The sequence below is a fragment of the Cinclus cinclus genome, chromosome 22 (assembly GCF_963662255.1).
Source record: "Cinclus cinclus chromosome 22, bCinCin1.1, whole genome shotgun sequence".
Taxonomy (NCBI): Eukaryota; Metazoa; Chordata; class Aves; order Passeriformes; family Cinclidae; genus Cinclus; species Cinclus cinclus.
Window position 1 is genome coordinate 10,054,752 of NC_085067.1, and position 24,768 is coordinate 10,079,519.

The 24,768-nt window shown below is 51.2% G+C and overlaps 1 protein-coding gene across 1 annotated transcript in view; it reads right to left on the reverse strand.

Moving 5' to 3' along the window:
- Positions 1-24,768, reverse strand: part of CALN1 (calneuron 1) — a 94,185-nt gene that overhangs the window by 47,943 nt on the left and 21,474 nt on the right. The window contains exon 2 of the mRNA XM_062507174.1: positions 8,647-8,790. Coding sequence (XP_062363158.1) covers positions 8,647-8,790 — 144 coding nt within the window. The remainder of the gene's footprint in view (positions 1-8,646; positions 8,791-24,768) is intronic.

A 24,768-nucleotide genomic window follows, 5' to 3' on the forward strand; every position in this document is an offset into this window, starting at 1 on the left:
GAGGGGGAAAATATGCCTGGAAATGACGGGGACAAAGGGAAGTGAGGAGGAGAAAACACTCCTGGAAATGAGAGGGGGGAAGGGAAATGAAAGGGGGAAAACATTTCTCGAAATGAGAGGGGGGAAACGTTCCTGGATTGCATCACCTCCTCCACCCCCGGGCAGACCGGACTTAGTCCGGGTTTTCAAAGCCTTGTGCATCACATCGGCTGGATAATGCGCCCTGATTGCTCCCTGCATGAGCCTTTTCCTGGCCATTCTCAGGATAATCAGGTCCTTGGAAGTTCCCTGCGTGGCCCTGAGCGAGGATCGCCCGGAGTTGGGATGAGGATGAGGATGAGGTTTAAATGCTGATCAGCATCCGCACTCCTCCAGCACAGCCGAGTGTGACCTCCAGCGAGCAGCGAGGTGAGATATTTAAAGTTAATGAGCTGGGTTTGCGGCTGGTGGCCCGGAGCACACAACTCCTGATTATTTTTGTTCTCCAGCTCCCTGCAGTGCCCGGCTGGCTCGGGCTGTGTCATTGCCGTGCCCAGCTCACCCGGGTAGGGCTGGCATAGGATGAGCAGGGAACAGCTCCAGCCACAGGAGATTTCCCAGGCAAGGTTTTCTGTTTCAAAGACTGGGAGGTCAGAGCCCCCTCAGCAGCCTAAACCCTTGCCCAGCGTGAGGCAGAGAATTTCTTCCTAATTACAGCCTCAGTCCAAACCTACAACGGGAACAGGGAAAGCCTGGCACAAAACTTTGGCCTTGCAAAACAGAATTAATTCTAAAATTAATTCTAAAAGCTCCAGTGACTTCTGGGAGGAGAGAAACAACTGTCGTCATCGTCATCCGCCCCCCCACCCCCAGCACAGGAGGGACAAAGAATGAATCCAGAGGGGCCCCAGAGCTGCTCCAAGGGCTGGAGCCAGGCTGGCAGAGCTGGGGATGCTCACCTGGAGAGGAGAAGACTCAAGAGAGACCTAAGAGCCTGTTCCAGGGGCTCCAGGAGAGCTGGAGAGGGACTGGGGACAAGGGATGGAGGGACAAGACACAGGGAATGGCTCCCACTGCCAGAGGGCAGGGCTGGATGGGATATTGGGAAGGAATTGTTCCCTGGGAGGGTGGGCAGCCCCTGGCACAGGGTGCCCAGAGCAGCTGTGGCTGCCCCTGGATCCCTGGCAGTGCCCAAGGCCAGGTTGGACATTGGGGCTTGGAGCAGCCTGGGACAGTGGAAGGTGTCCCTGCCATGGAATGAGAGGTGCTTTAAGATCCCTTCCAACCCAAACCATTCTGGGATTCCATGAAAACTTCACAGGATCTGAGGAAATTATCAAACATCTCTACTGGAGCCCCTCTGTCCTTTAAGTCCCTCAGCTCCTGCAGTTTTCAGAGCAGCTGTGTGGATCTGGCTGCTCTGGTTCCATGACAACCACACAGAACAGATCCACGGATTGTACAGACACATCCCTGGGGGAGGGAATTTCGGATTTCCATGGGGGCTGCAAGGCTCCAGCAGAGCCAAGAAGGGTGGACATGGGGGCTTTGTCCATCCCACAATGAGCAGAGGAGCTGCAGAGCTCCTCACTCTGGCACACCTTGGCTTGTCCTGCAAGGGCACGGAACAGCTCCACAGGACTGGTTTGCTTCCCATTAAGAATAAATCTGTAAACTCCCAGTGTCTGACCAGGAGACAGGGACTGAGGGAATCTGCTGGGACCTGTCCCTGCTCCAGCACAAGCACTCAAACAAGGAGGAAAAGTCCAAGGAAAACAGGGACTGCAGTAAGAAATAAATCCCCATCAGACACCTGCCAGCTCCATATTGACTCCGGGGAGCTGCAGGATGCCCAGGGACCAGCCCTGTCACCAGATGTCCCCAGGGGAGGGCCCTGCAGGGGCTGTGAAGGGGATGTGCCACCAGCATGGCCACCAGAGCCCCCAGAGCCTCCAGCCCTCTCTGAGATCCCCTCCTGGGCACCCAAAGCCATTTTTCAGGTCTGTGCAGACTCCGGTCCCTCCCCAGCTGTGAGCAGCTGGTCCCTCTGTCCCACAGATCAAGAGCAGTGGGACCAACCCCAGACTCCCCAGGACTTCCAACATCTCTGCTGGAAAGGGCAGGGAGCTCTGGGTGCAGCTCACACCCCTTGGGGAGCACCAGCAGCTCATTAAAGTAGGGTGCTTCCTGGGGCACACACACCCTGGGAAGACAAAATGATCCCAGGGCTGCCTTTCAGGAAGAAATAAAATTAATGCAAACAAAGCGCAGGGCATGAGGAGCATCCCAGCCCACAGCATGGATGGTTTCCAGAGAGGGGACTGCAGCTCAGTCCTTTGTGCTGTCCCTTCAGCAGGGCTGCACTTCAGCAAAGGCAGGGTTGGACTTTATTTGGTATAATTTGATATAATTTGGTGTGATTTGATGAACCTCTTGCTGCTCCTGAGCTGCAGATCTGACAGGCTGCAGCAGCAGCTGTAATTACTCCTCATTTCTGCAGTGAGAACACAGAATGGGATAAAATGTGATAATCCTCATTGTCCAAATGAGAGCAGACATGGAGAGAGTGGCCCCTATAAATCCAGACAAGTCTCATCAAATCCATCCTGCTGCCCAAAATTCCCAGCTCAGCAACACATTTAAAGGACAACTAGGCTGGAATGTAGATGGATCATTTCTCACTCTGAAAAATCACTTTGATATCAAAGGACAAACCCCAAATCCATCATAACCCATCTGCCCCTGGATCCCTGGAACTGCCCAAGGCCAAGCTGGACGGGGCTTGGAGCAACCTGGGATAGTGGAAGGTCCCCGCCCATGCCAGGGGATGAAGTGAGATGAGGTCTAAGATTATTTCCAACCTAAACCTGGATTCTGGGATTCTCTGACTTTTATGATCTCTGATTTTAACCCAGAAATGGTTCCTGGTTCCCTTCTAGCAGCCTGGACTCTTTTATACTGAAACACATTTTATATTGAGATATAAAATGAAATATTTTATCCAGCTTTTTTCATGCTGAAACACAAGGAAACATTAAAAAAAATAAACAGAAGGAAAGTGAGAGAGAAAATAAGGAATAAAAGTGTTTCCAGCTTCGGAATGTCACCATTGTCCCACACAGGGCAGCTCAAGCTGTGCTTGTGGACAGAAGCCAACATTTCATTGATCAAAGCTTGGACAGGATGATCTTGGAAGCCTTTTCCAACCTTACTGATACTGAGATTTGTCCAGCCTTAATGATCCTGTGATCCTGGGATTTGTCCATGCCTAAGAACAAGGAATTTGCCTTCTGCCTGCCCCAGGGGAAAGCTGAACACTTCATTTTTGAAGGAGATATTTTCTCTGTCTCCAGAAGTCCGAGCTGATGTCCTTCGAACGTTCCCATCCCTGTCCCCAGCTCTGGTGTCCCTTCCCTCACCAAGAGCCAAAGCAATGTCCCCAGGGAAGTCATGGTCAGCAGGACAGCATCCTGGAGGGACACATTGACCTGTGACACCACACAGCCATGGCACTGTCACCTTTTCCCTTTCCAAAGAGAATCTGGGACATTCTGGGATGTGTCACCTGTAGTGGCAAAATTGGAGATGTGACATCCTCAGGAGCAATGAAAAACTGGGGAGGAATCTCGGTTTGAATTTCTGGAATAGTCCTGGAATTACTGAGGTTGGAAAAGACATCCAAGGTCATCAGGTCCAACCTTGGACCAAGTGGCCCCATGGCCACCAAACCACAGCACCAAGCGCCACTTCTGCCTGGGTTTGAACATCCAGAACAGCCTCAGGTTGTTCTGGAAACAACCAGCAGAGGTTGGATATTGGGAACATTTCTCCATGGAAAGACTGGTCAGGCATTGACACTGCCCAGGGGTGGAGTCCCCATCCCTGGAGGGTTTAACAGCCCTGTAGATGTGGCACTTGGGGACACAGGGCAGTGGTGACCTTGGCAGTGCTGGGGGTGGTTGGACTCAATGATCTCAGAGATCCTTTCCAACCTCAATGATTCCATGACTTCTTTAGAATTTAAAGTTGAGATTCTCCCGTTTTTCATTGCTCTCAAGGATGTCCCAGAGGTATCAGGAAGGTCCCTGGTGAAACCAGCTCAACTTTTGCATCATCAAAATACTCCCAATTCTCATCCCAATAAATAATTTGGCATCCAAGGCTGGATTTCCCCCCTTCTTGCGGTACCCTGGAGTTATTTTTCCAGCTGCTCCTCTAATTACTGCACCAAGTGCTCATTTTATTCCTCAGATAAAAATCCCAATTAAACAATTTGTGACACTTAAGTCACACATTCATCTCTTTTATGGCAAATCCTGCTTAAAGAGGAGGAATCCCAGATAAGGCCACACATTCCATGTGCCACTTCCCAGTATTTTTATCAGCATTGTTGCCAATTGGAAGAATTTACAAACAATTCCTTTTACCAGTACAGAAATGTATAAAATATTTCACTTTCCCTATGCTGGCAGAACATTCCAGGTCATTCCCCAGATTCCAGAGAGAAGCATGGGCCCCTCTCACCATTTGTGTCCATGAAATGCAGAGTTATGGCTGAAAATCAGGGAAATCCATGGGATAAAGGTCAGATTTGACCTCTGAGAGTATTTCCAGACCAAAATACTGGCTCCCTACAAGGCACAAGCCCCAGAGGGGTGCCCAGGTCCCCCAGCAACCTCTGTGGGAACAGTCCTACACTTCCAAACAAAGCTTTGGGATAATGGGAATCTTGGAACCCCCAGCCCTCACATCACTTCCTAAAGAGAAACATTTTCCCCCAGTAAATCCCTTTTCTTTCTGTCCTGTTCTGGCATTTCCCATCCCAGCAGTGCCACAACATCTCCTGGAGTCCACAAAAGGAGGGTTCTGATGATTTATTAAGGTTTCTCTGGAGATCTTGAAATATTCAAAGGAGATTCCCATTTTTCTCCATACCTTGGGAAAATGTATGATTTTCCCTGTGGCAGCTGCATTTCTTCACCTGGGTGAAGCACACCTGGTAGAATCCCAGAATCATGGAATACCTGGAGTTGGAAGGGACCTACAGGGATCAGGGAGTCCAACTCCTGCCCTGCATAGACACCCCAACACCCCCACCCTGGGCCTGAAGCACTGTGCAAGCTCTAGCAAAGCTTTGGAAGAAGAGCTGGAGAAGGGATTTGTAGGGATACAGAGGATCCCCAGCCCTGCTGCTCTCCTGCCTCCAGGGAAGAGTGGAGGAATAGGACATTCCCAGGAAACCAGGGCATGCAGAGGGGGTGAGCGCAGAGCCACTCCCTGCACTCCTGGGCAGCCTGGCAGTGCCAGGCTGGTGGCTGGTGACACGTCCCTCTGCTGGCCTGTCCCCTCTGCAGGAAGGCTGGTGACAGGTTCCTGTGCAGGGAACTGCTGGCATCCCTCAGCAGCCATGGAGGCATCAGAGGTGACGCCTGTGAAGGGCTCCTGGCCCAAATCCCAGCTGTGCCAAGGCGGGTCTTGCTCAAGTTCCAGCAGCGTTCTTTCCCTAACCCCATTTCTACTCCAAGAGTGATAAATTATGGAGCATCCCTTCCATGCTGCTCCCATGGGAGCTCTGAAAGTATCACTGAGCAGCTACACACGGTGGCCCTGGAAGCAGCTGTCCCTGTGTCATTCATTGCCGGTGTCACTCCCTATGCCATTCCCTCTGCCATTCCCTGTGTCACTCCCTGTGCCACTCCCGGTGTTATTCCCTACATCATTCCCAGTGTTATTCCCTGTGCCACTCCCAATGTCATTCCCTGTGCCATTTGTGGTGTTATTCTCTGTGCCACTCTCTGTGCTGGCTGGGTGGCAGGAGGTGACATCCAGGTGTGAAATGCTCTTGCCAGGTCACTTTCTGCTCAGCCCCAGCACACTCTGCAGATGCTCGTCTGAGATCCCCATGTCCAGCCTGGCAACCTTGCTGCCTCCATCCCCATCCCTACAGAAAACAGGGAAATCCAGCCCAGCCCAGCTCCAGCTGCTGGCTTTTGTGACCCCTCAGTGAAATCAGCCGTACCAGATGTGCAGCCCCTCTGCCACCCTGGAATTTGCTGATGAAAACTGGATGTTGGGGCTGTTCAGGCTGGCTCAGGTTTAATCCCAAGCCCTGCCAACTTTCTTACCTCATTTTCAGGCACTGGCAGCAGTTTTGATGAGAAAGAAGGAATGGATGTCTGGCTGCTCCACCTGTCAGCACATCATAACTCATGGCACAGGCCAGAGATGTGCAGAGGATTTCACCTCCCCCCTGGCTCTCCTGACCACTGGAGACTCCTCCCTGAGTGTGACCTTTCATCCATGTGAGCTTCCAACCATCTAAGGCCAAGCAAAAACCTGGAAAAACTCAGCAACCCTCCCCAGGAATATATGGGAAGGTGGTTATATGGAACATATGGTCCAGGTATTCCTGGGACCACTGGGCACAACCAGTAGTCCTGCCCTGCTTCTGACTGCTGTCCTTTCCCAGTGGGAGGGGAAGGAGGAGGCTGTTGCTGCTTCTCACTCCACAGTTCAAGTTAAATCCCAGGAAAAGGTGAATAATCCATTGGAGAAAAGGTAGCCCTAATAACATAAAATCAAGCTGCACAGCACTAACTCAATTTGCAGGCAAGGTAAATCTTTCACAGAACGTTCCTCTCTTTGCTCAGTGCCTCAGGAATTTCTCATTCCCTGAGTTTTTTTAAATCCATGGCCCATTTGGCCTTCCCCTGCCACAGCCTCCCTTCAGCCCCCAAACCTCTGCTCCAACACTGCACCAGTACAACCAGTTTGGAGCTGTAAGATCAGCTCCCATCCCTGCAGAAAGCACACAGAGCTCCCTGGAGGGCCTCAGCAGGAATTTACCACTTCCATCACTCCAGGTTTAACCCCACTCCCCACCTCAGGTACCTCCACACCAGCAGTCTGCACAGAATGGTGCCAAAGTGCCAGAGTCAGGGAACGACTGGAGATGAATCAGAACTGGGAGCCAAGTCCCAGCACTCTTTTTCCAAAAAAGCTCAGAATTTCGGGCAAAGACCCCAGGAGCTGGCAGCACACTAAGCCTGGCTTTGCCAAACCTGAGCCCGAGTCCCTCTCTGCCAGGAAAGGCCAGCACAGCAGAGCAAAGGGCAAACAACTTTTGGACAAAACCCTTTAAAAAGTGATGGATAGATTCCTTCCCCCCCCCCCCCCTCCCTTTTCTTTATGGAATGAGATCATTCCTACAGCGGATCTCCTCTCCCTGCCAGGTTTTGCAGCCCTTTCTCTGCTGGACACCCTGGGCAGGCTGACAGCCCTGCCCTGCCCCGGTGACAATTGTCCCGTGTCTCTCCCAGGGACATCGGGAATTCAGGAATCCCCAGCGGGGCAGGGGAGATTCACTGCCCCATCTCCCCGGGCTCTGCTCTCCAGTCTCCCCAAGAATTCCAGCATCTCCCTGTCTCTCCTGGATCCCTGCAGCCACCGGACTCTGCTCTGGCAGGACTTCAGAATTTCCACCCTGCCACACCCCGAGACAAGGCTGGATCTGCACCCCAGCTTCCCCCACGCTCCTGGCAGCAGCAAGGTCTCCCCTCCTGCCCTGCCGAGGACATTTTTAAGGAATTGCTCGTTGTGCTCAGCTCTGAGTGAGCTCTGCAGCAGCTGAAATTCCTCTCAGGCTCCAGCATCCCCATCCTGCATATCCCTCTCCCCGCTAATGCGGGTTCTGTTGCTTTTATTCCCTCAGTAATTGTTTGATGAGCTCTCCCAGCAGGACTTGTCTCGGAAACATTCCACCCCTCAAAATTTCTCGCAGAGCAATCAACACCTCATTAGAACAGCTCCCAGCACAGCAGCTCCGGCCTGGGACAGGGCAGCTCTGCTGGGTGGGAATCCTGCTCCTGTCCCAGGAAGTGTCACCGACCAGGGGCTGCCCCGGAATGCAAAGGGAAAGGTTCAAAGAGCCTGGCAAAGATTATCTGGGCAGGGTGGGATTCCTGGAGGATCTGGGCCGGTCCAGGAGCTGGACTAGATGATCCTGGGGGTCCCTTCCAACTCGGGATATTCCATGATGGTGATGGCATCAAAGGAATTGCTTCCATCACCTTCAACCTGGCTCAGCTTCTGACATCTGACTTGGGTTTGTTTTTCACCTGTGGAATTTCTCCCTCCAGTCTGGGACAGCCCCTCTCCACTCATTTGAGGGGAGACTCAGCTCCTCATGCGGGACAGCTCTGATCTCTGCTCTGTGTGACAGGGACAGGACTCAGGGAATGACTAAAGCTGTGCCAAGGGAGTTTAGGTTGGAGATCAGGAAAGTTCTTCCCCCAGAGGGTGCTGGGCACTGCCCAGGCTTCCCAGGAAATGGGCACGGCCCCGAGGCTGCCAGAGCTCCAGGAGCTGCCAGGGATGCACAGGGAGGCATCGTTGAGATTTGTGAATTTTGCGAGAGCTGCTCTGTCTTCATTTGGCTGTATCCCACAAGGGATGATCCATGTCCCTTCTATGGATTGCCTGATCCCCAGGATTACCCACAGCAGGTTCACATCTCACCTTGCTCTTTCCTTTTGTCTGGGGAAATCGAAGTTCCCCAGCTCCCTCTCCACCCTTCCCTTGGTGAGCAGGAATTGCTGGATCTGGGTCCAAGCACTGGGAAAGCCCCTGTGAATCCCCAGGAGAGAGCAGACCCCGGTGAGGACTCACCATCCATGTCCAGGCGCTGCATGATGATGGCCAGCTCCACCTCACTGGGCATGTAGCCCAGGGAGCGCATGGCCATGCCCAGCTCCTGCTTGGAGATGAAGCCATTCCCGTCCCGGTCCAGCACTCGGAAAGCCTCACGGATCTCTGGAGGGAAGGGAGAAAGGAGGAGCTGTTATGGTGGAGGACTCCGTGGATGCTGAACACAAAAGCAGCAGCTGTTTCCTTTTCCAATGTTAATTGTGAATATTTGCTCATCCTGGGGCAGTACGATCAGGATGTATTAACGCACACCCACAAACCTCTGTGCAGTCCCACGGTTCCTGTGCACACGGGATATTCCGGGATCAGAGACATAGAACCCTTAGGAAGGCAGGAAAAGCCCTCTCTAAGATTGAGTCCAGCCACTTAACTCAGCACTGCCAAGGCCCCCACTGACCCATGTCTCCAGCTGCCACATCCCCAGGGTTGTTAACCCATCCAGGGACTCCACCCTGTGCCACCCTTTCAGTGAAGAAATAATTCCCAATATCCAACCTGAACCTCTGCTAGCACAACTTGAGTCTGTTTCCTGTCATCCTCTTGCTGTCACCCTGGGTGATTTCTGTCTCTAGATCCTTCTCACAGCTTTTCTCTAATTTATAACGTTTTTACAGCACTAAACAGCCTCAGATCAATAAAAATACTGATGGAACATAAGGAATCACTTCCATCAATCATCCTCAGCCTGGTTCAGCTCCTGATTATCTGACTTTGGTTTGGTTTTTAACTTTTAACTGCTCCAGCCTGTGGCAGCCCCTCTCCACTTGTGTGGGAGAAGACACCGAGGGGCAGCTCTGGTCTCTGCTCTGTGTGACAGGGACAGGACCCAGGGAAGGCTGGAGCTGTGCCAGAGCAGGGTCAGGTTGGGTTTTAGGGAAGGGTTCTTCCCCCAGAGGGTGCTGGGCACTGCCCAAGCTCCCCAGGGAATGGGCACGGCCCCGAGGCTGCCAGAGCTCCAGGAGCTGCCAGGGATGCCCAGGGAGGGATTGTTGGGGTGTCTGTGCCCGGCCAGGGGGTGGATGATTCTTGAGGGTCCCTTCCAGTCAGGATATTCCACGATTCTGTAATCCACCACCTCAATGTCTCTGCTCATAGACCTCTCAACTCCCAGTCCCAAACTCCCCAGATCTGCTTGCTGGAAATATCAGAGAAATTTGAACCTTCCAGCAGCTGGGAGCCTGTTTCACTTGAAACCATGGAGGTGAGTAGGGAAAGAGGTGCCAATTCCTCAGTTTTGGTGAAGCAGTCCCCGTGCTTGGAGAGGGAATCAGGGGATGTTCCATCATCTCCCTCTGGGAATGGGGATGTAGGGAGCACCCCAGGGCCCCCTGCAAGTGCTCAGAGAAGTTTCACCTTCATTTAAAGCATTTCACTGGAGAAGCGGGAGGGAAAATTCAGCAGGTTGGGGATTTTTTTTTTGTTTGTTTTTATGTTTTTTTGTTTTGTTTTGTTTTTTGGGAAAAGAAACCCAAACTCATTAAAAATTTCTCCATTCTCCATCAGGAATTGGAGGATGGAAAATGTTTCGCCTGCCTGGAGTAGTTCAGGCTTTAAAGAAAATATTTCCAGTCCTCCACGGGCTGCCAGAGTCACCCCCCTCCTGTCCCCAGGAGTCAGGGGCCACCAGACCGTGCAGAGGGGCTGCAGGAAACCTTTGGATGTTCCTGGGAGAAAGGCAGGAGTATCAGAGCCCACCAAGGAATGGTTTTTGTGGTCTTTACTAAGCTTTATTTAAAGCTTTACAAATCAGAATCTGCTTCTAAAGCCTCTCACCCAGGTTCAGCCCCTGCCTGCCCCCACCAGACTGCTCCTGTTTCCATGGGCAGGATCCTGTTCCCATTTCCGTGGGCAGGATTCTGTTCCCATTTCCATGGGCAGGATTCTGCCTGGGTAAATCCCTGGGCAGGGGCCAGGCCACTGCAGACTGCTGCTGACCCCCCAGCTGTGCTCATCTCCATGAGATGGGATCAGTTTTCATCCAGCCCAAGAGCCCAGAGGGAAGGGCCCATTCTTTCCAGGGAATATTGGGCCACATCTCCGATCTCTACACTCTGGGCTCGGCTTTGCATCAGCTGTGACTTCCTGAAGCTGAATTCTCTTTGTCTCCCTGCCTGGCTGGGCTGCTGGGAGGGAAAGGTGGGGAGGCTGCTCAAAGCATCAGTTCATAATTCCAGGAGCCTTTGGAGTAGGAATGAATCTCTGAATACCATCAGACTCTGCCAGCTGCAGGGAAATCTCCTTCCATGTGTGGTCCTGAGAGCTCAGTGCAGTAAATATTACACCCAAATCAACTGATGGGAAAACAAACTCCTGACAGCTGAAGGCAGAAGAAGGCGAGTCATTGCAGGGAACCCGAGAGGATTTTAGGAAGCAAAACATGAATCTGGAAAAGTTTATATGTGAGTGAGACTGATCCAAATGCCAGGGGTAAATGCCAGGGATAAAGCACAGCTGTCCAGGGCTCTGCTGTGGAATATCCACACAGCAGCTCCAGCTGAGGGCCCTCTCCAGGCACACCCATCCCCAAAGCTGCTTTAACAGCACTCAACCTTTGAGCCTTGGGCAGAGCAGAACTCCCCCCATCCCCCCTCTCCATTTGGGGCCTTCTCTTCCTCTCAAAGACCTGAACTTTTGACCAAGCCTGACATATCCTTCCCAAATCCATTCCCATCACCAAGTGGAGCCTTTTCCTCTCCCCACTCTATAAATACCACTTGTGCAGAGGTAGATGTGAGCTATTTATAGGCTGAACACACTGTACAGGGAGCAGTGTGACCTCAGGCGGTGCCTCCTCTTTATCTTGCCATGGAACAGCTCCTCCTCACCCCCTTCTCTTCCTAGGGGTTATTCCCAGGCTCCTGCAGGTGCTGCCCATCCTGAGCACCCTCCGTGCTCCCAAACCCCACTCCAGGGCCCTGTGGCCCCTGGGTGCCCCTCACCTTCCTCTCCAGCTGTTGCATTTCATTACCCAAAGCTAAAAATACAGCAGCACTTTCCCCAGATGACTTTCCCCACCAAGTCACCATGGCAACAGATGCTCCCAGCTCAGAGCTGCGAGAGGATGTGGTCCATGGAGTCAATCTCTCCGCAGACAGTGCTGGGGCTTCATAGAAGCTTTGGGGTCTTTCCCATTCCAGCAGCTCCACAGGGATGCTTTGCTGATCCGAAAAAGCAGAGCCCTGTTCTGTCTTTAAGGAACGCAGGGGAGAGGGTGCTGAGGTGCTGCTGACCCAGGAGCTGCCCTCTCCCCATGCCCAGCCTGGATGGCAGCAAGGAAAACCAAGCACGTGGATTCCCCTCCCTGAGGGGTCAGAAATCCCAATATTTATTCCTCTTTTCCTAAGTAGTGTGTTCATTTACTCCCAAATGTGGGAGCTGACACAGAACTGTATTAGAGGATAAGAGGGGGGAAAAGAAGAAATCCCAGGAAGTCAGAAAACAGGAGGTTCATGCTGCCCCATGGAATCACAGAGTCCTGGAGTGATTTGGGTTGGAAGGGACCAAGGCTCATCTTGTTCCAGTATCCCAGGCTGCTCCAAGCCCCATCCAACCCTGGCCACCAAATCATCCTGATTAACACCTTTGTTAACGACCTCAAAGAGGCGGCCACAACATGAATTAAATTCCCGAATGATCTAAGGCTGGGAAGAATTGGAAGGATAAAAGTCCAGCAAGGAGAAAGGAACAGTCAGGCTTTGGGGGCAGAAGGGGCTGAGGAAGCAGGAGCAGAGCCGGGTCTAAAAGGTTTCCCAGGAAAGTTTATCCTGAGTTTCAACCTGGGTGCGAAGATTTCTGTTCCACAGGAGCCCAGAGCACAGCGCTCCCCTCCCAGAGTTGTTTGAGCATTCCAGAGCCGTGTAGGGAAGAATGTGTTTACTTTTAATTCATTCCCTCTCTCCTCCCATTGAACAGCTGCACTTTACAGCTTCCCGATTATCGTCCAATCACCCCCCCCCCCCCCCACCCCTCCGCCCTCCTCCGGGAGAAGGAGGGAAGAACCTGGGAAAAAGAGAATTTTCATTACCTTTCTGAAGGGCACAAACAGTGCTGCCAGAGCCGGCCCTGACATCCGGCCTGGCAAGTGCTTAACTCCCTAAAATCCATCCTCATCACCCCTGCTGCTGCTCCTGCTCCAGCCCTTCCCTCCCCAGCCGAACTCTCCAAAATCCATCCTCATCACCCCTGCTGCTGCTCCTGCTCCAGCCCTTCCCTCCCCAGCCGAACTCTCCAAAATCCATCCTCATCACCCCTGCTGCTGCTCCTGCTCCAGCCCTTCCCTCCCCAGCCCTCCCCGTGCTCCTGCCCGACCTTCCCGCTCATCTCGTCTCCCTGCTCAGGTTTATTCCCAGTGATCTCTTCGGGCAAACACCGTAATTCTATTGTGTCTCCTGGAGGAGGAGGAATAACGATTGCCAGGAGAATTAATTCCATTACATCCCCTGGCCGTGTAAATCCCACCCTAAAAGTGTGATTGCCCCGCAGCCAGCCCGCCCGAGCGCTCAGCGATCCCCGCCAGTCCCGCACGGTGCAGTCATTAGTGAGATAAGAGCCAAGATAACACCGCCCCAAACCTCCCCCCACTCACCGCAGTCCTTAATTGCACCTTTGGGCCCCCAAGTACGAAGGGAACGATCGGAAAGCTGCAAACAGCTCGTCCTTGGATGAACCGGGGAGTGAGGCTGGGAACTACTACGGCTAAAAAAATGGAATTTTCCAGCCCTCCATCTGCTATTCTCACTCTTATTTTTTTGGGTGTTTTTTTTTCTTTCTTTCTTTTTTTTTTTCCTTGCCGCAAATTGCAACGAACTGTCAAAATAACCCCGGTTTTATCTGATGGCAATGCCCCCCCCCCCCCAATGTGTTCCAATGGGAAGTGTCAAAATATTTCCCTTGGTTATTGGGATCTCAGCGAAGCAGTTCAGCACCCCCGGATGGGGCTCTCACCGCGCCCTGGGACTGTGTCCCCCTGAGCTCTGCAGCCTCCGGCTCCTCTGTCCGCATCCCGCAAGCCAGGCAGGACGGGGCTGCTGGAATGGGGAATGAGCAGCAGGATTTAAAGGGCTGCGGTGGTCCAGGGGCTCAGAGAGACACGGGCATGGCAAAGGCACAAACAATCCACAGCCACAAAAGCTCCCAGAGCTCAGGGCTGGCTCTGCTTTGTCCTCAGAGGGGTTGTTTGACACGGAATTTGGCAGATTTTTATTTATCTCTCCCTTACCAAGGAAAAAAAATGATTTGTGGCAAAGACATTTTTGGAGCTTCTGCTCCCCAGCACATTGAACGTTTCCAGGTAACCTTTGGGAACCTCTATTTCCACGGAAATGCAGGACAGAACAAGGGCTACTGCTCTCAGATCTGCCCTCAAAGGGAAGTTTTTAAAGATTGGGAATCCTTGAGGGGAGGCTGGAGGAGCAGCAGCACTGAGATCCTGCAGGTGTCGGAAGGATTTGGCAAAACAGCAGCTTCCACTCTTCCCTGTGAATGTCCTTGCTATGGAAATCCCTGCTGGAGACAAGCAGGGCTCACCCTCAGCATCAGAGGAAGGGTGGGTAGGGCTGGAGGGGCTGTGTTGTGACCCCACCCGTAAATCAGGAGGAAGAATCACGTTCTCAGTGCCCGGGAAAGGGCCGGGCTGGGCTCAGGGACGAGTTTGGCATGAAGGAACTGAGGAGGGGATTGGAGAAGAGCAAATGCTGGGAGAGAGGAGGGCAGGGCTCAGCTCATGGAATCCCAGAATGGTTTGGATTGGAAGGGATCTTAAAGACCATCCAGTGTCACCCTCTCCATGGCAGGGACACCTTCCACTGTCCCAGGCTGCTCCAAGCCCCAGTGTCCAACCTGGTCTTGGGCACTGCCAGGGATACAGGGGCAGCCACAGCTGCTCTGGGCACCCTGTGCCAGGACCTGCCACCCTCCCAGGGCTTGGATTTCCACCTGTGAGGGGACAGGAAGAGAGAGAGAACACTCCAGGGACAGGAATAAGCCATTTCAGGAGAGGAGCACCACTGTAGGAACAAATGTATATGAGAGAATTTAGCCTCAATGAGGAGGAAGTTCCAGAGTGAGCAGTGACTGCAGATTTGGGGGCTCTGTCTGTTCTGGGCAGCTTTGTGACCAAGTCACCTCCAGCAGAGCAACCTCAGCCTCTAGGGACCTCTTCCAGCCTGCTGAGAATATTTTTATTCCAAAAATTTCAGTCTTGATATCCTTTATCAAATATTTCAGTGCACACTGCAGCAGCTGGCATAAACACATGGGGATTCCATGGTAATCCCTACAGGTAATGCCATGGTAATCCCTACAGGTAATTCCATGGTAATCCCTACAGGTGATGCCATGGTAACCCCTACAGGTGATTCCATGGTAATCCCTACAGGTGATTCCATGGTAATCCCTACAGGTAATGCCATGTAACCCCTACAGGTGATTCCATGGTAATCCCTACAGGTAATGCCATGGTAATCCCTACAGGTGATGCCATGGTAACCCCTACAGGTGATTCCATGGTAATCCCTACAGGTGATGCCATGGTAACCCCTACAGGTGATTCCATGGTAATCCCTACAGGTAATGCCATGGTAACCCCTACAGGTGATTCCATGGTAATCCCTACAGGTAATGCCATGGTAATCCCTACAGGTGATTCCATGGTAATCCCTACAGGTGATGCCATGGTAATCCCTACAGGTAATGCCATGGTAATCCCTACAGGTAATGCCATGGTAATCCCTACAGGTGATTCCATGGTAACCCCTACAGGTGATTCCATGGTAATCCCTACAGGTGATGCCATGGTAACCCCTACAGGTGATGCCATGGTAATCCCTACAGGTAATGCCATGGTAATCCCTACAGGTAATGCCATGGTAATCCCTACAGGTGATTCCATGGTAACCCCTACAGGTGATTCCATGGTAATCCCTGCAGGTGATGCCATGGTAATCCCTACAGGTAATGCCATATTAATTCCTATAGGTTATTTTGTGTTCTTACAGTTGATTTCATGTTAATTCCTACAAATTATTTCATGTTTATTCTTGCAGATGATTCCATGGTCATTTTTAGAGGCGATTCCATGTTAATTCTTTGAATTATTCCATGTTAATTCTTACAAATGATTCCATGTTAATTCTTACAGATAATTTCCTGTTCCTACAGATGATTCCATGTGAATTCCTGCATGAGGGCTCGTGTTCTGAGCTTCATCTGTCAGTCAGTGCTTGAAACCTTTCCTCAGATCCCTGCTCTCCCCTCCTGCTGCATCCCTGGCTCTGTGGATCTCCACCAGGAGATTCCTGCGGGGTTTTTTGGGCACCCATGCCCACCCCTGGAATTATAAAGAGCAGCACCAGGACAGGGGGGCTGCCCAAGCCCATGGTCCAGTTCTGCTCTCTGGATAAAAATCAGCTTTTTGTGCCACATCCACTGCAAATCCCTGTCACCCTGCAGGGATGGGTGTGGGGACAGTACCTCACACCCATTCCAGAGGGGGTTTTGGTCCTCTGGCACAAACTGTAGGACCCTGAGCAATGCTGGCTGAGGTTCCACCACAGAGACCCTTCCTTTAAATTGTCCAACACAAAACCTCTACGAGAAAGGAGAGGTGTTTCAAACACTCAGACAAATCCAGGGAATTCCACAGCACTGGCCCAGGCTCCTCCTGGGCTTCCCTGCCATGGATTATTGACTATGGAAATGCGCTGGGAGCAGCCCCAGAGCTCCACTGCCCTGGGTGGGCTCAGGGTCCTGCCCAGCTCTGCTCTCCAGGGTAGGGCTGGTCCTGAGGTAGGTGGCCAGAGCCAGGAATTCTGTGATGCTTCCTGCAAGTTCTGTAACCCAGGATGTGCAAGGTCAGGGGAAAATGTGTTACCCAGACTTGATGGCAAAGGAAAATGAAGAAGAAAGTGAGACAGAAAAAAAGAAAAATAAAGAGAAAGCTTTAGAAAAAAAAGACCTAAAAAGAGAAAGAAGAAAAATTATACAAAGAAGAAAAGGAAGAAAAGAAAAAAGGGGGGAAAAGAAAAGAAAGGAAAAGGGGACAAAGAGAAGCAGAAGCAGTAACACCCCACACTGAAAGGATATCAGCACTACAAGGCAGATTAATTTCAGATTCATGCTACGACTTTTGTTTACAACACCAGAACCTGCTGCTAAAAGGCTGAATGAGGAGGGAATAAATTTCCAGTGTTTTCTAAAGAAAGCTTCATCTCCCTTTCACAGCTCTTTCTATCAGCAAACAACCTTCTCCTCCCTGCTCCTTCCACAGAGCAGCACAGAGCACAGAGCTTCCCTCCTGAGCCTCCCCTGCTCCAGCTGCGGCTCATCCTGCACACCCTGCACATCCCTCATCATCCCTGATCATCCCACACATCCCTGATCATCCCTGATCATCCCTGATCATCTCTGATCATCCCTGATCATCCCTGATCATCCCACACATCCCTGATCATCTCTGATCATTCCTTGCATCCCTCACCATCCCTCAAATCCCTGATCATCCCACACATCCCTGATCATCCCTGATCATCTCTGATCATCTCTGATCATCCCTGATCATCCCACACATCAGTGATCATCTCTGATCATCCCTGATCATCCCTGATCATCCCTGATCATCCTTGATCATCCTTCCCATCCCTGATCATCCCTCAAATCCCTGATCATCTCTGATCATCCCTGATCATCCTTGATCATCCTTCCCATCCCTGATCATCCTTCAAATCCCTGATCATCTCTGATCATCCCTGATCATCCCACACATCAGTGATCATCCCACACATCAGTGATCATCTCTGAACATCCCTGATCATCCCTGATCATCCCTGATCCTCCTTGATCATCCTTCAAATCCCTGATAATCTCTGATCATCCCTGATCATCCCACACATCAGTGATCATCCCACACATCAGTGGTCATCTCTGATCATCCCTGATCATCCCTGATCATCCTTCCCATCCCTGATCATCCCTCAAATCCCTCACATCCCTGCTCTCCCAGCAGCCACATGGGAATGTTTCCTCTGTTTAATGGATGGAATTTGCATCCTGCCCCAATTTACTGCTGGAATGAGCTCTGTTCTCCTACCAGAACCAGTCATTCTGTGCCCAGTAGGAAAGAGAACCTCTCCCTTCATGTGCAGCTCCTTCCCTGGGCTTCCCAGAGTCCTGACTGGGATTTGAGCACTCTGCTGGAAATTTCCTGCCCAGTATTCTTGCACCATTTGGAATAATGTCTTTGGAACAGCCCATAGGGATAATTTGTTACAACCAAACCCTAAGACTTGACTCTGACAAAGGTGACGAGTTGTGATCCTCCTCCCCATCCTGAACTCACCCTGCAGCAGACAGGCAGTGCCTGCAGCAGGTTTCCCTGGAGTTCCATTGCTCTCCTAATCCCTCTTCCTTTATTTAACTTCCCTTAAGCCCAGGTTAAAAAGGCCTTACTCAGGACCAGAGAAGGACCTCAGGCCCTGCTGAGTCTGCTCAGGACTTAGGAATTGAGCCCACAGTGAAATATTCCTTCTTATTCCCCCAATTCCTCCAGGAAGGATGGGAGCAGCACATCCAGCATCCCTCTCATCACTTTCCTCTCAGCAGATTTCATGGAATCTTGGAATGGATTGGGTTGGAAGGGACCTCAGCCCATCCGGTGCCATCCCTGCCATGACGGGGACACTTTCCACTGTCCCAGGCTGCTCCAAGCTCAAGTGTCCAACCTGGCCTTGGGCACTGCCAGGGACCCAGGGGCTGCCACTCTCTGTGTCCCTTGGATTAATTCCCACTCCTTGTTTCTCCAGTATCCCCATCCAAGGGGAGCGACTGCCCTGGGAAGGACCACAGCGTGCCACTGATTTCATGCTTTTCATCCAAAATTCCCCGTTCCTGTACATTTTCTGCTCCTCAAGTTTCAAAATCTTTTCTATCCTGGAAGAAGCTTTTCTCTGTAAAAGCCTGAGTGATTCTAACACAGAAATGCTTCCCTGAGAGCACAGCTGGTGATCAAACAAATCCCACTTCACACATCCTCTGTGTCTCTGTCTCCTCACTGTTGGAGCTCAGGAAAGGAGCCACAGTCCTGGCTCCAGAGGAGGAAAGAGGCAGCACCAGCTCTGTTTGGAAAGGAAACTTTCTGGGATGGACTCAGCAGTGCCAGAATTCCCCTCCTGGTTCAAGCCTCAGACAAACTCTGCTCTTTGTGCACAGAACCCCAAACTTGAATGCAGAAATAAACTCAGATTTTTTTTTTTGCCCTTGCTGTAGGGCAGTATTCCCCATTGTCTTTGTTTTCCATAAATTGGGCACCTCCTCATCCTCTGGGGCTGCCAATCACTGCAGTCCCCAAACCCCACACAGCACTTTCACCTTCCAAGGAATCTTTGTACATCCCCAAATTCCTGAGGAACTGGAACAGCCCAAGGGGTGAGGGGCTGTAACCTCAGCACCTGAACCTGCAGCCTCAAGGCTCCTTAATGTCCCTGGAAATTACCAAACAAACTCTGGACTGCCATCAGATAAAGAGCAGAAAGCACCAAGGGAGCTGTTCCAGAGCAGATGGATGTGGGAGCAATCCCGGCTGCAGCAGAGGAATGGGCTGGGAACTGCCCAGAGCTAGAGAGAGAAATCACAATTCCACATTCCATTGGATTTTGAGCAGCTTAGCTGCCTCTTCCACAGCCTCCTGGCAGCTGGGATGGAGCAAAAAGGGTTAATTCCAAACATTCTGGCCAAAAGAAAGGTGATGAAAACTCAGAGAAAGGAGAAGAAAATGAGAAAGAAAGAGGGAAAAGAGGTAAAAGAAAAAGGAAAAACAAAAGAAAGAGAAGGAGAAAAAGGTAAAATTATGAAAAAATAATTAAAAATTTAAAAGAAAATGAAAAAAAAAATGAAAAAAAGGAACAGGAAAGAAAAAGTAAAATAAAAACAAGAAGGAGAAAAGGAAAATGGAAATGAAAGGAAAAGGAAGAGGGAAAAGGAATAGGGAAAAGGAAAAGGGAAAGGATAGGAAAAGGAAAAATAAGAAAGGGAAAGAAATTTTTAAAAGGAAAAGGAAAAACAAATAAAAAGCAAGAGAAAGAAAGAAAAAGTAAAAAGAAGGAAAAGGAGCTTTTGGGCAGCCTGGCTGCCTCCTCCTCAGCACCCTGACAAGAGGGATCATGCCACAATAGACCAAAAGGGTTAATTCCAAATATTCCAGCCAAAAGAAAGGTGAGGAAAATTGTGAAGGAATCCACTCCTTGGTTTGGTTTGCTTTGCTTTCCTTTCCTTTCCGTGGCTTTGCAGTGGAACAGAACCAAAGCTCATCCATCATTCTTGTTGGGAATGGTTTCCAGAAAAGGTTTCACCCCACTGAAATCCCAGTATTTCATGGCCCCATTATTTAATACTTTAAACACTGAAATTATCAATTCCAAAGGAAATATTGCAGCATTCCCAAAATGAAGCCCTCCTGTTATTTCTGGATGAAAGAGCTATTGTCAACAGGGAATGGAATCAAATCTGCATTTGGGGGATGGAAAAGGTTTCCGTGGAAGAATTCCAATCAGCTTGGTAAAGTCTAAAGCAATTTGGGAAATCTTTTCCCAAAGCATCACTGGAGTGTTTTCCTTAAGGGACAGGGAGCCCCAAAAAGCCCAACAGCAACACTTCAGCCCCTCTGGAAAACTGCCATGGCTCCAGCAGCTTTGTCAGCAATTCCCAAGTATTTTCCTGTGCAGAGAGCAGCAAACTCATTGCAGATCCCTCAAAAAATCTGAATTTTGCCCTGGAGCTATACTGTGAGTGCTCATTCACTCTGGCTGAAGGTCCCTCCATAACACCTGGAGTGATGCTGGGACTGCAGCAAGAAGGGGGATGGAGTTCCTGTGGATTTGATCTGCAGGCAGGTCCTGGCACGTGGGATGGGTTCTGTTCTGTATTTGCTGTTCCCAGCTTGCCATCCCCCTAATCTGGTGTTGTCCCAGGCTGTCACACTCAGAGAATCCCAGAATTAATAAGGCTGAAAAAGGTCTCAAGACCATTAAGTCCAACCATCAACCAACCACGCTCACCACAGGGAGCCCTGCACACTCCAGCTGCCCAGAACCCTCTTCCAGCAGCTGGGAATGTGCTCCTGGGCAGGGCTGGAATGCTGGACAGAGCCACAGAGCTGCTATAGGGCCAGGGTGACACTGCCACAGATCCCCATCCTAAATCCATCCCCAAATCCCAGTGAGGCTCCCTCAGCCCGTGCTCTGCTGGGGCGGGGTTTGGCCACAACTGGGAGGAAAAGGGAAGGGATTTTAGTAATAATTATTACAAATGAACCTCCAAATTCTCATGTGCAGCCACGAGCCCTCTACACTGGGACGTGATTGCTAAAGGTCACCCAGTCCCAGGGTTTTCCTGAGCCCAGCCTGATTTCCAGCCAAAGAAATCAGGGAGAGTTGGAAAGGCAGTGTCAAACATCCAGCTCTGGAAATGTAAAGGGGTAATTGAAAATGTAAAAAGATAATTGGAAGCTGCTTACTGATGGGAACAAATTTAGTCTTGTGATTTGGGGACTTCATTCCTGAAGGAGACTCAGTGGAACCCGCCAATCCCAGGGATATGGAGAGACCTGCAGAGACCTTCCCAATTCTGCAAATCCAGAGGGAGTTTCTACTTCCAAAGTACCTAATAGCAGGTGTAGGAGAAACTTTTTTGGATTTCATTTCCTCTGTTTACCTTTTGTAGAAAACAGGAGAAATTGTTGTACTCTAAACCTTGAATCCTCCAAATGTTCCAGGAGAGTGATTGAAATATTTGCATTTCTCTCCTGTTTAGTTGCTTGAATGAAACCAAAGTTTCTGTACATCAAAGGCCCATAAAAAATAAAGCCTTCCTGAGAATAAATATCTGTTCTCTCTCTGTGTGCTGTGTACCTGAAAGCAGTCCTTGAGATTTCTATTTGAAAAACGTGTTGGAGGCAAGCACAGACAATCCAGCTTGAAAGGGATTGCTTTCCTTGCACGCTTTAATGACATTTAGAATAAAGCTGAAGATTTATTTTCTCATTTCTTTTCATATCCTACCATTTGGTAACATATTTTTCTTTTTTTTCTCCTCTTTTTCTTTTGTCCTATCCCAGAAGCAGGAGCTTGGCAGCTCTTCCTCTGGTGGAATGAAAACAAGCATTGCTGGAATGAGGAAGAGAAATGATATTTGGGGTCTTTGCTGGTGCTGACTGGGACACCAAAAAACAGCCTCATTATTTTACTCCCTGCAGATGATCAGATCCTTCTGGGTGAGAGCAGCTGGCAGAATCCCCTTGGGGTGCTTCTCAAGGTTTAACAGTCTCTGAAGCTACTGTGGAGTAGATGAATTTTAAATCCTCCCCAGGTTACACTCCCAGGTTCTGGGGCAGTCCCCAAAGCCCCTCTGTGTACATCAAATATCAGAGAAGAGGAACCTGAACATTTCTGGTTCTGGTTCAAGATGACCCCAGCAGGTGCCCAGGTGGTCAAAAAGCATCATGGGCTGTATCAAAAATAGTGAAAGCCAGGGCAGGGATTGTCCCCTTTGTCCCCTGCTCTGGCCCTGCTGAGGTCCCTGAGGGCTGTGTCCAGTCCTGAGCCCCACAGGATGAGAGAGCCCTGGAGGGGCTGGAGCCTGTCCAGGGAAGGGAACAGAGCTGGGAAGGGGCTGGAGCCCCAGGAGCAGCTGAGGGAGCTGGGGAAGGGGCTCAGCCTGGAGAAAAGGAGGCTCAGGGGGGACATTGTGGCTCTGCACAACTCCCTGACAGGAGGGGACAGCCGGGGGGGGATTTGGGATCTGCTCCAGGGAACAGGGACAGGAGGAGAGGGAACGGCCTCAGGCTGGGCCAGGGGGAGCTCAGGGTGGATCCCCAGCACAGCAGCGACAGCGAGCTCCTGGAGCAGGGCCAGCACAGGCTGTGAGGATGAGGAGGGCCTGGAGCATCTCCGCGCCCAGGAAAGGCTGAGGGAGCTGGGGCTGTTGAGCCTCGAGAGGAGCCCCAGCTGAGAGGGACCCTCAGCCCTGGGTGTCCCTGTGTGCAGGGAGGGTCAGAGCAGGGCCCAGGCTCTGCTCCAGGGCCCAGCAGTGACACCAGAGGAACGGGCAGGGACTGAGCCCAGCAACTGCCCCTGCACAGGAGGCACAAATTCTGCCCTGGGCAGTGCCCAGCCCTGAACAGGCTGCCCAGGGAGGGGCTGCAGTGTCCCTCAGCGGGGATATTCCAGAGCCACATGGGCACAACCCTGTGCCCTGTGCTCTGGGATGGCCCTGCCTGAGCAGGGAGGTGGCACCAGGTCCCTGTGGTCCCTTCCAGCCTGACCCAGCCTGGGGTTCTGGGATACTCAGGAGAAACAAGAACTACATCAGGATTCCCATGACAGTGTTTGGGATGGAGATAAGGCCACCAAAAGTGAGTGGCAGGTGATGGTCAGAGCACAAAGCCTGCTCCTCTTTCCAGCCCCTGGGGTGGAAACCAACCTGGATGATCCCAGTAAAACCAGTGGTGGATTCTATCAAATCTTCTGTTTCCCATATGCTGCTTCCCATCCAGATGGATGCACTGAACACTGGAGCTGCCTTCAGAGGCTGTTTTGTGCTTGAGAAGGAGGCAGCAAAGCTGCCAGCACAGTCAGACTCTTCAGAGGGCTGGTTTAATTAACTAGTGTGATATCAAAGCTGAATGACTCCTGACACACAATTACAGGGCTTTGTCTGAGTTGGAAGAAGTTGTGTAACCCTTGACTTTATCATCATCTCACTCCTGTTCACTCAATACTTCCAAAATACATCCCATGGTCACATTTCAGTGGCCACTTCTGTATCTGCTGGTCCTGGGAACAAATGAACATTGCTAAAAATACCAACAAATCTCAGAACCTGAGCACACAACAGAGGCTGCATCTGCATTTCAGAGCTGACATTAAAATTCCAGTGTGCTGCTCTGAACTCTAGGGAAGTCCATCTTTAGCTCTGCTTTGGAGGAGATAATTTATGCTGGGCCATCCATCTCTGTCTGGGAGGCAGAGCCACACCTGAGGTGGGGACAGCCTTTCCCAGAGTGCTGAGGTGACAAAGGCAGCCATGACTTAGCTGTGTGACTTCAGGCACTGGCCAGCAGAAAATCCCTGGGAAAGGTGTGCCAGAATACAGGTGATGGCTGCAAAATCCTCCAGCAGGTGTTTGAGCCTCTTCCAGTTCATCCTCCCAACAGATGCACTCCTGGAGTGCCTTTTCTCTGTGGGTTCCATCATTGCCTCCTCTCTTGCCCCACCACGCAGTGAGATCCTCATCCCCCAGGGACCTGGGGCCATCTCCTCCCACACCCGAGCTTTGAATCATTCCTGATTTATTTCCTTTCCCTCACACCAGCCTCGTGTTGTGCATTCCATCCCCTTCTCCAATTCCCTCATCCTTCTCTGCTGCATCTCATGCACAGTCCGAATCCATCTGATTCCCAGTAAGGATCCCTGCCTGATTCCCATCCCCAATCTCTGCCTGATTCCCAGTAAGGATCTCTGCCTGATTCCCAGTAAGAATCCCTGCCTGATTCCCAAATCCCTGCCTGATTCCCAGTAAGGATCCCTGCCTGAGTCCCAGCCCCAATGCCTGCCTGGTTCCCGGCTGGCATCCAGAGCCTCCTCTGCCATTCCGGCGGCTCCTCCAGATCCAAAGGCAGCAGGGATGATGAGGGCTGATTAAACCCAGACACGCCTCCCCCTTTCCCTGCTCCCCGCAATTCCAGCTGGGAAGCAGCTGAGGATTCAGCCGGGTGGCAAAGTGGGAGTGAAGCCCTGAGCCATGCTGGGCGAGCCCGGCAGGTCCCTGCCGGGATGAGGAGCTGATTTTCGGGGAAGTGAAGCAGGGACTGTCCCCGTGAGTCAGTGCCGAGCCCGGGGGTCTCTGGGCACAGGAGATGCTGCTCTGCTCAGAGCACAGAGCTGAGCTGCTCCCAAAACACCGGCTGGACAGATCCTGTGTGCTGTAAACACAGAACTCCTTTCAATACAATAAACCTGGCTGAGTATCCCAAACAGAAAGGGGGTTATTAATAAATCAACCCCGAGCACAGGCGTAAGCAGAGCCTCACGCTGG